The sequence below is a fragment of the Polyergus mexicanus genome, unplaced genomic scaffold, assembly GCF_030449975.1.
Source record: "Polyergus mexicanus isolate NDT 795.1 unplaced genomic scaffold, iyPolMexi1.0 SCAF_10, whole genome shotgun sequence".
Classification (NCBI taxonomy): Eukaryota; Metazoa; Arthropoda; class Insecta; order Hymenoptera; family Formicidae; genus Polyergus; species Polyergus mexicanus.
The window spans coordinates 1,747,667-1,760,664 of NW_027223330.1; the positions used below are offsets into that span (position 1 = coordinate 1,747,667).

Below are 12,998 nucleotides of genomic sequence, written 5' to 3' on the forward strand. Positions count from 1 at the left end.
TGGCCCAACGCCGGGCAGAGACGCAATGCCAGTTCCGGTTTAAATTCGAGTTTAGCCGGCTCTTTAATCATCAAAACAACGTCGATGACCGAAGAATAGTTCAAAGATGAGAACTCGGTTACCGTGGGAAACAAGTTTATGATATGGACCCGAAAAGAACGGACAAACCTTTCGGTGAGATTAACGCTTTTGATCCACCATTGTAATTAAATCAAAATTGACCAATCGAAAAGATCTTGAAGAACTTTATAGTATATCAGTAATTTAAAAATCTTGATTTACCTTTTAATCTTTAAAAAATATATATATATATATATATATATACTTAATAAAACTCTAAACTCTTTCTTTCTTTTGTTAAAAATTTAAATCCTTTTCTTTCTTAATTCTTTTTAATATATATAAATATATCTTTTTTTCCGATTTATCACTCAATGAACAAAAACTGACAAGTGAAAGAATTGATATGGCTGGTTGATAATAAGAGAATGGACCGCATCTCTGTGCATAATACCGACTTATGCAACCATCGAACGTTTCCGGTTTGTTCAGCGAAGCACGAAGAACGCACATTTCGCTTCGTACGCTATTGTACGTGTCGCAGGAGTGCGTACAAATTGTAAACGAACGAGTTTTAAGTCCCGTGCTAAGCGCGAGCCAGAAAAGAAAATATGCGATTCAAACCAATTACAGGTTGCTTCACGAATCACTAAAAATACCGAGTAATTATTGATCAAAATGTAGCGTGAAATATTTAATATTTATATATCATATTACATATAATATTATATATCATATATATATATTATATTCAAATATATTTGTATATATTTAAGAAAAAAAAAAAGAGAATTAAATTCTGCTCTAGGTTAGATAAAGTCAACTGTTAACTAACTCACTCATGAAGTTTCCAACAAAAATAATTCTTTATTATTAAAAAAATGTTTAAAACCTCGATTAAATCGCTTAATAATATAAGTTTATTCTCTATCTCGATAGATTGTCCTCGCTTATCACTATGAATCACCGTGTACATATGGTATATGGCGCGTGTGCTTGGCTTGCTTTTAATTATAGACCGGAGCCCTTCTCTTTTCCTTAGCGTCCACCCTCGACCACCGCGAAATTGGAAAAGTGACTTCTCTCTACGAACCGACTACCTCGTTTTTGCCACTCACTCGATCGAGGGTAAGAACAAAACTCGAGAAAAGATTTCGAGGAGCTTTAACATCGCCCATGCTCTCAAAGTGCCAACGTGAACTTGACTCTAGAGTAATACGAAGCATACTTAATAATGCATATAACTATTAAAAGTTATGTGAAAAGTTTGCTAGTCTAGTTAATTATCGAGCTTTTGCCAAAGAGCTGAAGAAAGATATTTGGAATTTCTTCAATACAAAAGTATAAAGATCATTTTTGCTGTCATTTTTTCCGCGCTTTTCACACATACATACACATATATAATTATATTTTATTATTTAGAAATTATACATTTACATATATTATATATATCTTATTCTCTATATTTTTAATTATAATATTTATATATTTTTAATTTCTGCATCAAGTTTTATTTAATCTTTGACACAGATGATTTTACTATATTAAAAGCACAACAAAATAACATAAATGCTTCTAATTTTTAATTCGTCACTATTTATTATGAAAGAGTACAAAGATTGAATAGAAGATATTTGAATAGAAAAAAGAAAGATGAGAGGAAAGGGACGCGTGTTTTATGGATTCTAAGTGCATCTCGCTAGGAAAACGAGCCACGTCACATCCGGATGTATAGATCGAAACGCGCAGTTGAGTTACATTTCTCTTTCTATCTCTTTCTACCTAGTGATACCTCCTCGTGTTTCCAATTTGCATAATCCTGAGTCAACGCGTGATGCTCTTCCTCAAAGGATACAAATTGAAGGACTGCCTTCGAGAATGGAATCCTTACGATATCACGAGACAGAAACCTATCTATTTTGAAATTTTATTGTACGCTTTCTAACATTTTGTCGAATGTTATAATAATAAAAAAAATAATTCAATTTCCTAAAAAGGTTTCGGTTAATAGAAAAAAAATTAATTGCAACAAAAATAGAGAGTAAATACTTATATTTACAATAGATTCTGCTAACATATATAACCAATTTTAGTTTTTGTATTTTAAAATTTTAATATATTTTTTATGTGATGTGTCAATCTTATTTTATTTTTTTATTAAACATTAAATTATTTTAATTAATATTATATGTCTGTGCGTGCCATACTAGACAATTTCCCTTTCAGAGGATATTCAAATATGATTGGCAAAATTTAATGTCTATCAAAAGTACAATCTGGACAGTTTAAAATTTTTCCCGTATAAGAAACTCAGAGATTAAGTATCGCATTCGTTAAAAAAAAAAAAAAATTACGAGCAAGGGGCGTAACGAGACGTTATAATTAATAGCTTAATTAACCGCGAATACCTATAAAAGCCAGATGTTTAATCGCGGATACAAAACGCGCGTGTCAGAGGTTACGCTAAATGCGATTCTAAGCGAATCCTTTTGCCGCGGCACTTCTGTGAAATGCCAATCTGAGATCCAGGCGATCATTCTTCTCAGACCAAGTGCAGATTTATCTTACAATCTTATTGCAAAATACGATCATTACGCATTTATATTATAACAAAGAGAGATTTAAAATTCACGATATTTATATTATAATTATATATTATACACATTTTTTCATAACAAAGGATTATATTTTATTAAATCACAGAATATCGTGAAATGCGTGGCTTCAAAGATGACTTAAAGATTTATTATTTAGAAATAGCATATTGGTCAAGATATATTAAATTTTAAAACTATTATAAATAAATTAACTAAGAAATCAAAAGAGTTAAGAAATCACAAATAAAAAAGGATAAGTATATTGTGATACAATTTGAGAACTAGTGTGCGCGTATGTCAAATTAGTTAAAAATATTAATTAAATTTAAAATTAAAAAAAAAAAGTAAATAAATAAATAGAAAATTATATAAACGTCTTAATTGATTAAAAACGTCTAAAAAATTGATTAAAAGATGAATAATTTGCAAATTAGTATTAGCATTGGATATTTTTCGAGGAAAGAATCGAAATGTGCCGCAAGATGCAATGTAGTTTGGTTTTTCCGCGCGTTATTCTAAATACATATTCTCTGAAGAAGAGCGCGGACGGTAATCTATGTATGGACGGTGCATCGTACGTGTGGTTGCACTGATTTTATCCGCGTATCCTAAGCGGCGAGAGCTTATGAGCTCTCTATTTTTAAAGGACGGATGGGTCTTACAATTTGTTTCCTTAGGAAAGCTCCGCGGCATCTAATATGGTCTGTCCGACTTTCGAGTCGATCGGTCCTTATCTATAATCTGAGATTTTTTCCTAATCTCTCGTTTAATTAACGAGTAAACAATCGGCATTCTTTTGAAGTTGATTATAAAGGGATTATTAATGATCGGTAATTGATATCTTGTTTATATAAGAATATAAAGATTCATTATACATATGTTGCAATAATAAAACGAATATAATAAATTTTTGTTATTTAATTAATTTGAAATTTAAATTGTAATCATTTTTACTATATTTGATAAATATATGGAATGACTATGAATATACAATATTGATTAATTGAGACATCTTTATATTATTTTTATATATATATTTATTATAATATATATCCTTTTTATTATTCAAATAATAAATAATATTTAGTTTCAAAGAGTATATGCACTCACCATTTGTTGAGCGCTTTTCGGTTTTCGGTTTACGTCGATCACTTTTTGATTAGCTGCAACAAGAAAGATAATCATAGATTAATTTAGAAATTATTTTTCTTTTATTTAGTTGACTAACGGACATTCCGACAAATTGCATATGACATGCACGTATAGCACGTGACTATCGTATCTTATTCAGTAATGACTTACGTAAATTTATATGTTATGTTACGAATAACTGTCCAACACCATAAACGGTGATTCGGATACTGTTAAGCGTATCACATATTTAGCGATTCATCAACTAGCATCACTGACCAATTTTATGCATCGATCTTTATTAATAAAATGCCGCAATTAAATCTTTATTTATTTAATACAAATGTTTTCTATCAAAACAGAAAATAAAAAGGTATTTTTAAATTATAATAGTTATAAATATAATTTAGTTTTCAGAGATTCGCAAACACATTTATGTAATTTTTTAAAATATTTAATTTTTATCGCTTCTTCTCGATATAAATGTGGATAATTATGTAATTTTTAAAAGATAAAGAGACGAGGACACTTACTGACAGCCTCCACCAAGTCGGCCAAAAGGACACCGTCGCAGAGATCAGCTTGGAGATCGGTCACTCTCCTTTTGCAACCTCCTCGTTCCAAGTAATAATTCGCCCAATCCGTGTAGATCTGAAATATTAAAAGTATATTTAAAAATATCTTTACTGCTGGTTTTCGACAATTAAAATCATCGTTTAATAAAAAAAAAACTTTTTTCTTCATTTCAAGCGAAAAATAACAGATATTGTTCGCATATGATATGTACATATATTAGATTCATGTCCCTCATCTTTTAATAGTAAAAAAATATTCGTAGAGTAAATCGAGTTATTCATCGTAATACTAAAATTGCGCGCGATCTTAATACATCGCGTTTCATGGCAATTATTATGTTTGATCGATTGGCTCTCAAGATCATAGTTCGGTGAATTAAAGGCAATCACAAAAGATAAAAAGAGAAAAACATATTGTAGAGAAGCAGACTTTTTAATGGTCGATAGAGCGATTATTATCTCTTCGTGCTGCAACTGCACGCCAATTATTACTTTTCCATTATACTCGCTCTAGCTCTACAAACGTTTGTATTTATAAAAATAATAAATAATTATAAGAAATTGCACGCAAATATTTTGCAAAACAATTTTTCATCTCCTACATTGAAAATACCTCGAAAATAATTTTAGAGTAATTTTGTTCCGCTAAAAATAATTGTATAGATAAAAATACAGCGAACTTTCTCCGTATCTTAAAAAGAATAAAGAAAAAACAAATTTCTTTTTTTGTGATTTTCTTCTTAAATATTTTTAAAATTCTGTAATAAATATTTCTACTGCGCCGCCGAGTTCTAGTCAAACTTGTGCAAATTGTACCACTGACCCCTACGTTACTCGAAATGATAGAAGCAAAGTGAAGAATGCCAATTGGCGTGATAGGAATCTCTCCACCTCGAAGAATCTCTCGCGAGATGTTTCCTTATTCGCCTCTCGTCTACCATGTTGAATTTCGCTTTCGATACATATATGCTTCACAAATATTAACTTTGCGCCGAACTTTGCTTAATCTCTTTAATGCATTTCAAATGTCGTTATAATAATATTTAATATAATAAATATTTTTTTGAAGGAAACTATTTTATTTTTCCAAAAAAAATTATACTGTAACTTCTCTCTCTCTCTCTCTCTAAAAAAAAAAAAAAAAGAGCGAAGCGCTAGTCTCTTTCTAAAAAAGACATGAAACCTCGAACTCGAATATATCGAAGCGTTGAGGCTTCTTTTCCGCGATGCTGATTGACTGTCTCGCTTGTGCGCCGCAACTTGCTTCATTCGTGTTATTTGCAACTGTCGAATCATGCGAATTTTGACAGTTTGACAATTTGTGAAAGAAAATTCTCCTCACTCCTCATGTTTATCTTCTCTCTGCTTTTTTCACCTGCTATTTTATAGTGTCGCAAGTACATGGTTGTCACTATGTATATTATTTATTTGTCGGATAAAGAGAAAGAAAGAAAGAGAGAGAAGGAAAGAGAGGAATGATACGTTAATAAATTTTTTGAGAAATTCAATCAAATCAATATTGATTCACATGTTGATACTTCGTCATAGAGCACATTTTGAAGTCGTTCATTATTACATCAACTATAAATCAACTAGAAACTTTAACAATTTTTGTGTGCGTGAGACATTTTTATTTTTCAGAAAATTTTTTATTTATAAATATTTTTATATAAGTGAGCATCGGGGACATAAATCACGTCGGGAAGAATGAATTGTCCCGACGTCGTTTACCGGCCTGGCGAAGCGCCAGGCTTTCCAGCGCGTGCAAGCGTGCGAGCGAACGACTCTCGAGAGTCTGTCCGAGGAGGCAGAGAGACGCGCACTCGCTCGCAGCACTGGACGCTGGAAGGCACAAGGAAAGACAAACGTGGTGCAGACGAGAAAGAGAGGAAGACAGGAGCTGTACAGAGAGCGAGGAGAGAAGAGAGTTAGTCATCGCGTACTATTTTTAAGCGTGTAAAGAGACGAACGGAAGGGACGCGAGCGAAGGCTTGCTTCATGATTTCAGGTCGCCACCATTATTACGGCGGCCACGACGGGGTCGTCGCTTCTCCGAATCTTTTCGCGCTTTTCCCATGAAATCCCAGGACTTTTCCGCGGTATTTCAATAGGAAAAGAGAGATGAAAGAAACAGAAGCGAGATCGAGCGAAACGCATATACTAAACTATATCTCATTGAATTAAAAGATATTCTTTATTTCATGTACAGCTTATACTTGTAACTTAAAATATAAAATTTCTTCTCTCGCAAGAATTTATAGAGGTAATAATAGATACAAAAAAGATAAAGAGACGGTATAATGTAATTGAGTATATAGTTCTATATATATATTTCATACTTTCAATCGTCATAATATTAGTTAGCATTACAAGATAATAGTGAGTGTGAAATTTCATTTTTTATTTTCTCTTTTGATATTGCAAGTTATTTACCGCGAATAAGATATCTCATAAAATATTTTTTCGTCGTGCAAAATATTTTTAGCGGTCTGTTTTTATGGGATATTATAACGAACTCTTACGAATTTGTTATCCTCGAAAAAAAAAAAATTATTTACCTATTTTCTTATTTTAAACGAATTCGTTTGTATCTTTTCGTGTTATACAACCTGACTCACTTGGCATTCGTTATAATAATTGTATTCACCCAAACCAAGATCAAAGTAAATTTAATAAAAAGATTCGAGGGGTCTATTGGCGAAAGAGATACGGAGCAAGGAGGAAAGACTTTTTACCTGTACAATATTACGGGTAGAGTCGGCTTTAATGTCGTCAACGGAACCGCGCACGGATCTCGGCGCTCTGATGCATGCCATGACGCCGCCGGTGGTCACCGCGATGCTTCAGCGTCATTCGAATAATGTGCTCTGTGATTATCTCTGACGAATCGTAATTGTATTCTGCACTTTGCGCCGAATAATCACATAGTAATGCATAATCGCGATCATGCTCTATTCACACTATAATCAAAATTGTCATCCTCGATACATCTTTGACTCTCGATTTTTAAACTTCATCCTTTCAATAAAAAGTCTTTTGATTTAATACAACTCGCATGCCGATTATTATTATTATTATTTTTTTTTTTTTTCTAAAATGATTTTACTTAATTTTTTTCTACAAAATATAAATTTAAAAAATATATCGATACGTTATATAATAATATTAGGATATTGATTTAAATTCTTAAATAAGTTTGATATACGATATTTAAACAAAAATATATAAATTTTTCAATCAAACTATACTTAATATCGTTAAAAAAATCGGGTCACTGCGAAATTATTTTATACGTATATACTTTATATGTATATTTTGAGTTGGTATTGTATTTCAATCGTTCAATTGTTCAATTTGCCAGTCAAGTCGCCCCCGTTCCAGATTAATCTCCGGAACAACGTGACGATTTGCGCGACGTCGCGATCCATTGTAAGAAACACGTAGAAACGTCTCGACACCACGACGCATCGGACGTAACTGAATACGCGACCGATGAACCGCTCCGCACGTTTCTCTATTCGTAGGTATACAATCTCTCTCGCGCCTTCTCCTTCTTCTCCATTTTCTCCCTCCGCCTCATCATTTCTTTCATCTCCCCTTCCTTTTCCCGCCATGCCGCTCTATCTATATATCTGTCTCTATTTACAAAACTTCATCATAAAATATCAACAAATTACGTTTTTGTATGGTAAAATTTCACGCAGTTATTATATTTTGCAAATTTGGAGTTGTTTCGTGGAAACTTAAATTTATTATAAATTAAAAAAATACCGTTTGAAATAATATCAGACATTTTGTAATAATGTATATGTATCTAGTATTTGATAAAATCACATTGTGCGTCCTCTTTCTTATTTTATTATTATTATTATTATTATTATTAAAAGACAATATATTATTATAATTGAAATTTTTTAGAATAACGATGGAAAAGATGTTAATCTAAATTTATTCAAATCAAAGTTTAATTTCTAAATCCAGTCTCTCTAATTGCTATTTTTTTATCAAATTGGAAAAATAATTAAAATTAAAATAATTTTTAAGATTAATCATAAATATAATTTTAATTTAATATCAAGATTATCAAATTTAACATATTAATCTTGGATTTGAAAAAATTTATAAATTACATAATTATATTAATTTTACAACCACATTTAATTTGTGTAATAATTACGTTAATTTTTTTGCGCGCTTATTTTTAGTTAATCTGCAAAATTATATGGGATCCGTATTCCGATGAAAAACGTTTATGTATACAAAAGTTTCGAGAAATTAAGAATCGGGAGAATCATAATGATGACGCATGCGATCGGAAAGTGTGACACATATTTGGATTGCTATTTTAAGACATGTACGACAAACACGATGAAGAAATTGCATTGAACTGTCAAAGAATGACAAAACTGTAAGGATATTAAATGAGGAAAAAAATTTCTCGGTAATATAAACGAGTCAGCGTCAATTCAATAACATGTATATGCGATTCTTTAATGCTGTCATCTAACTTGAATAAAGAAAGCTCATAAAAAAATGATCAAAGAAACGCATAACTTTCGGAAAAATATATATTTTTATTTTACTTAAAATTAAAAATCTATTAAAAATAATGTAGAATGTTGAAGCTGTAACTTGTTATATACTGACAATGAGTGCCTTATATTTCTCTGCGATATTTTGTGCAGCGTGATCTAATAAATATAAAATTAAAAAAAAAAAAAAAAATCTGTATTAAAAATCATGTCTAAAATAATCATATCTGTTAAAAAATAAAAATGTCAATAAAAATCATTATTCTAAAGTTATAGGTGTGATAAAAAATTATGAAAGCATCCATAGCGTTATTTCGATCGCGTAATATATTCAAAGTTAATACCCCTCTAAATCGATTTCGCAATCTTTGAATATATTCCTTGCTATAACATCATCCGTCGATTTATATTAAATATGTTAGAATTTGCAACAATTGTCTCTTAGGCTTACTTAGAGACAACTAAACAACCTATATAACGTATGACGGTATAGAGAGAATAAAGGAGAATATAAAGAGGAAGAAGAACTAATAAAAATTGCTAGACGTGCGACGATGTTCCGGGAAGACAATATCTTTCCTCTGCGGGCGAAAATAACGCGTAAAGGGAGATGGAAATAGAAAACGAGAGACGCGGTTCGGCGGTTGAAGGGAGGAAAGAGCGGGCGATGGCGACGGTCAAAATAGAGCACGATGAGTAAAGCGAGCGAGCGTCGCTCGTTTGCGTGGGCGTGTTCGTTTGAATCGACGAATTAACGGAATCAAACGAAAGACAGTAAATTCATCAACGACCGATCCGCGGAACTGTCGTTGATTAGATCGCGGAGTCATCGGGTTGCAGCAAACTACCGCATTCTAGATTGCGTCCTACAGTATAGTTTCTCTTCAATACAATAACGATGCAAACTACTTTTCCAATTAAAAAAAAAAATTGATGCAAAGATTTAATTATAATTTAACAAAGAAGTAACTTAATTAAAAAAAAAAAAAAAGAAAAAAAAATGAATTTTGTTTTAAATACCGTATACAATCCTAGCGTTTCATATTCACAAGCGATGATTAATTCTCGTCATTGTCGATTATTATATAATTTCTTTGCTTCTTTTGTCAATTATATCGATTATAAAATAAATCATATCGTAGAAATTTTGACTGTAATTAGACGTTAGTAATTTATCTCACTATGTATTCAATTCTGTTTATCAAAATTCCCAGCAATTTTCGTCTGGCGATTTAACGCCGTGCAACGCCGAATTTAATTCTTTTTCATCGCCATCTCTGCCATCCCTGACGTGAAGCCGAGGACGTCACATGGAGTAGCAATGCCTCGCGGCATTGATAAAAGGCGGTGGGAACCGCGTGTACGCACTGATCGATATTCGACTTGGCGCCGATCATCGCGCGCGTTAAAAGACAACGCCACGGACGGCATTACAATTAATGATGATGCTCGTACGCGAGCCGGGCGGAATAGCAATCGATATCCGCGCACCTGTCGGGAATGTTCATGTCTCGTGCCGAGCATCCCTGCTGCCATTCATACTATATCTATATACTATGTCTCTGATCTTTTCATGATTTTTGAATAAGAAAAAAATATGTTCAATCTTTTTGTCGCTGTAACTTGTTGTTTTCGTTAAAGTTAAAGTTTTCTTTATATACATTTTTATTTTATTTATGATTAGCTCGTATCGGTCACCTTTCTCTCTCTTTTCCGATTCGTGAACTTGTTAAATCATCGAAATCATCTTTTGCCACACTTTTAAACATTTTATAAATTTTTATATTATTTCGCGCGCGCGCGTATTAGATATTATAGATACAATAAGTGCAAATAATTAGATTTACATTATCACGCGTCACGATCTATACGAGTTGATTTAGCGATTCGAGCTTGATCTCCTAAAACTTGAGTTCGTAAATTATCAACATTTGCGTTTCCAAAAATTTGGCAATTAATTCCTGATGGTTTCACCATTGTTTTTCCGGCACAACGATTTGCATCCCGAAGTTCGAGGGAACAGTCAAACGATAATAATTGTCCTTCGGCGTGGGGATGGCAGGTCCATGGCGCAAAGGGGGTGCATGAAATTGAATATTGCAACAGATCCCACCGGAACGATGGCGACGCCGAAGGCTCAGGAGCCGGAAACAAAACCGTTAAAGGACAATAATTAATTCGCTTCTGACGGCCGACGGCAGTCTGACGACTCGTTAGTCGCGTAATCCTGCTCGTTTTTTAACATCCTGCGTGATAATGCAACCGAGAGGATAATTTCACGAGTAAAAAAGAGGGACGAGATAAAAGGTAAACCTCATATGGCTTTTTTTTTTTTTTTAATAATAATAATAATAAAGAGAAGAGAGCACATACTTTTGCACTCTTCATTTTCTTATGGCAAGATAAAGTTCTTTTAATTCTAATTATATTCTTTAACGCCTTTACTCTTATTATTTTGAAGAAAATTTATAAAAATGTTTATTTCAAAAAATATATATAATGTATAAGACCATAAAAAGAATATAGATTTCAATATAAAATTATTTCTATTTTTATTTTAATATTTGATAAATCATATTATATTTTATTAATAACATATATGTTACTAATATTTATAATAATGTTAACATGTTACATATAAATAATATCCACACACACACACACACACACACACACACACACACACACACACATACACACACATATATATACATATATATATATATATATTATATGTATAGTCATATATTCTGGAAACATTAAAGTCTCTTGATAGATTTGACATTTCTAACATTTCTCCGCGAGAATTCTTTCTTAATTTCTTTGCCTTTCATTTTCAAGCCTTTTTTTCATACATTTTCATTTCACAAAAATCCTGTCAGTTGGATGCTGCGAAACTAATTCACACCGACTGACGGAATGAAGCGAGTTTCACTTTACCCCATTAATGATGACAAGAGGGGTCGGATGGCTACGTCGGCGCAACAATTTTGCGGGTGGAACACGTCTCGCGCTGCGTGCGGTGAGAGCGAGAGACGAGAAAAGGATAGGAAAGCCTTAGCTTTGTCGCGCGATTATAGTGAGAGAGAGGTTTGCTCTATCGATGGACACCGCCGACTATGGAACAGCTAGACGGAATTAGGTTTGCTTTAACCCGAACGATATCGAGACGGGGAGTGTTTGGGATGACGGGACGAAGGAGGAGAGAAAGTCTAGAGCGAAAGGGAAATCCCGGAATTGGGAATCTATCTTAAGCGCATAATCCAACAAGCCGATCGGAATAATTTTCCTAATTTAATAGAGTGTTCTATCGAAAAGAGAGGAATTTATGATTTGTTAAAATTATCATACTAAATCATAAGTATCACCATACGCGTGCGTATTTGTGCAAATATTATTACATTTAGTTATATTTCTTTATTAATTAAAAAATTTACAATTATTGTAAAATATTATTCCTATCTCGTCAAAAATTTAATAATAAATAAAATATAATATTGAAAGAAAGAGAGAGATAACGCATATTTATACCATTAATAAAAAAGTTGAAAAGAAAATATTCGCAGTACATTCAAAACGCGAAAAATGCGCAACTTATCAATATTATTAGCGTAATATATGCAGCAGATGCGCTAATATCTTTGTTTCATAACCGGTCATCGGCCCGGTTATCCCTCTTCCTCGCCGTTACAAACGAGCCGTGTGCCACCGCTACAATCTTTCTTCCCTGCATTTTTCACCCTCTTTACTCCGAAAAGTGCACGTTAACCGTGCACTTAGTTACGCAACAGAATCTCCGCGGTCAATTTTCCGATCGGCAAAGCGCAACTCAATTCAGCTGACAATGTGAATCGTTAGAGGTACGTAAATATATAGATTGTGCTTCTATCACGAAATAGTATGGAATCTATATTACGTAAATCAAGGGATTTAACGTTATTGCATCTATAATGAGTTATAAAAAAAACATAGTTTAATTATAAAATTAATTTATAAAGATCTATAAAAGAAATATAAAAAATAAAAATATTAAATATTAAAAAAAAAAACACTATGAAATTTTATTGTAATTTCATTTCTGTCTAATAATTAATAAAATTTTT

General features: G+C 32.3%; 1 protein-coding gene across 3 annotated transcripts in view; it reads right to left on the reverse strand.

The window, feature by feature from the left end:
• Nucleotides 1-12,998, reverse strand: part of Sick (sickie) — a 156,270-nt gene that overhangs the window by 97,328 nt on the left and 45,944 nt on the right. For all 3 annotated transcript variants that reach the window (XM_070303075.1, XM_070303076.1, XM_070303074.1), the window contains exons 3-4: nt 4,322-4,439; nt 3,768-3,820 (exon numbers count right to left, since the gene is read on the reverse strand). In XM_070303075.1, coding sequence (XP_070159176.1) covers nt 3,768-3,820; nt 4,322-4,439 — 171 coding nt within the window. The remainder of the gene's footprint in view (nt 1-3,767; nt 3,821-4,321; nt 4,440-12,998) is intronic.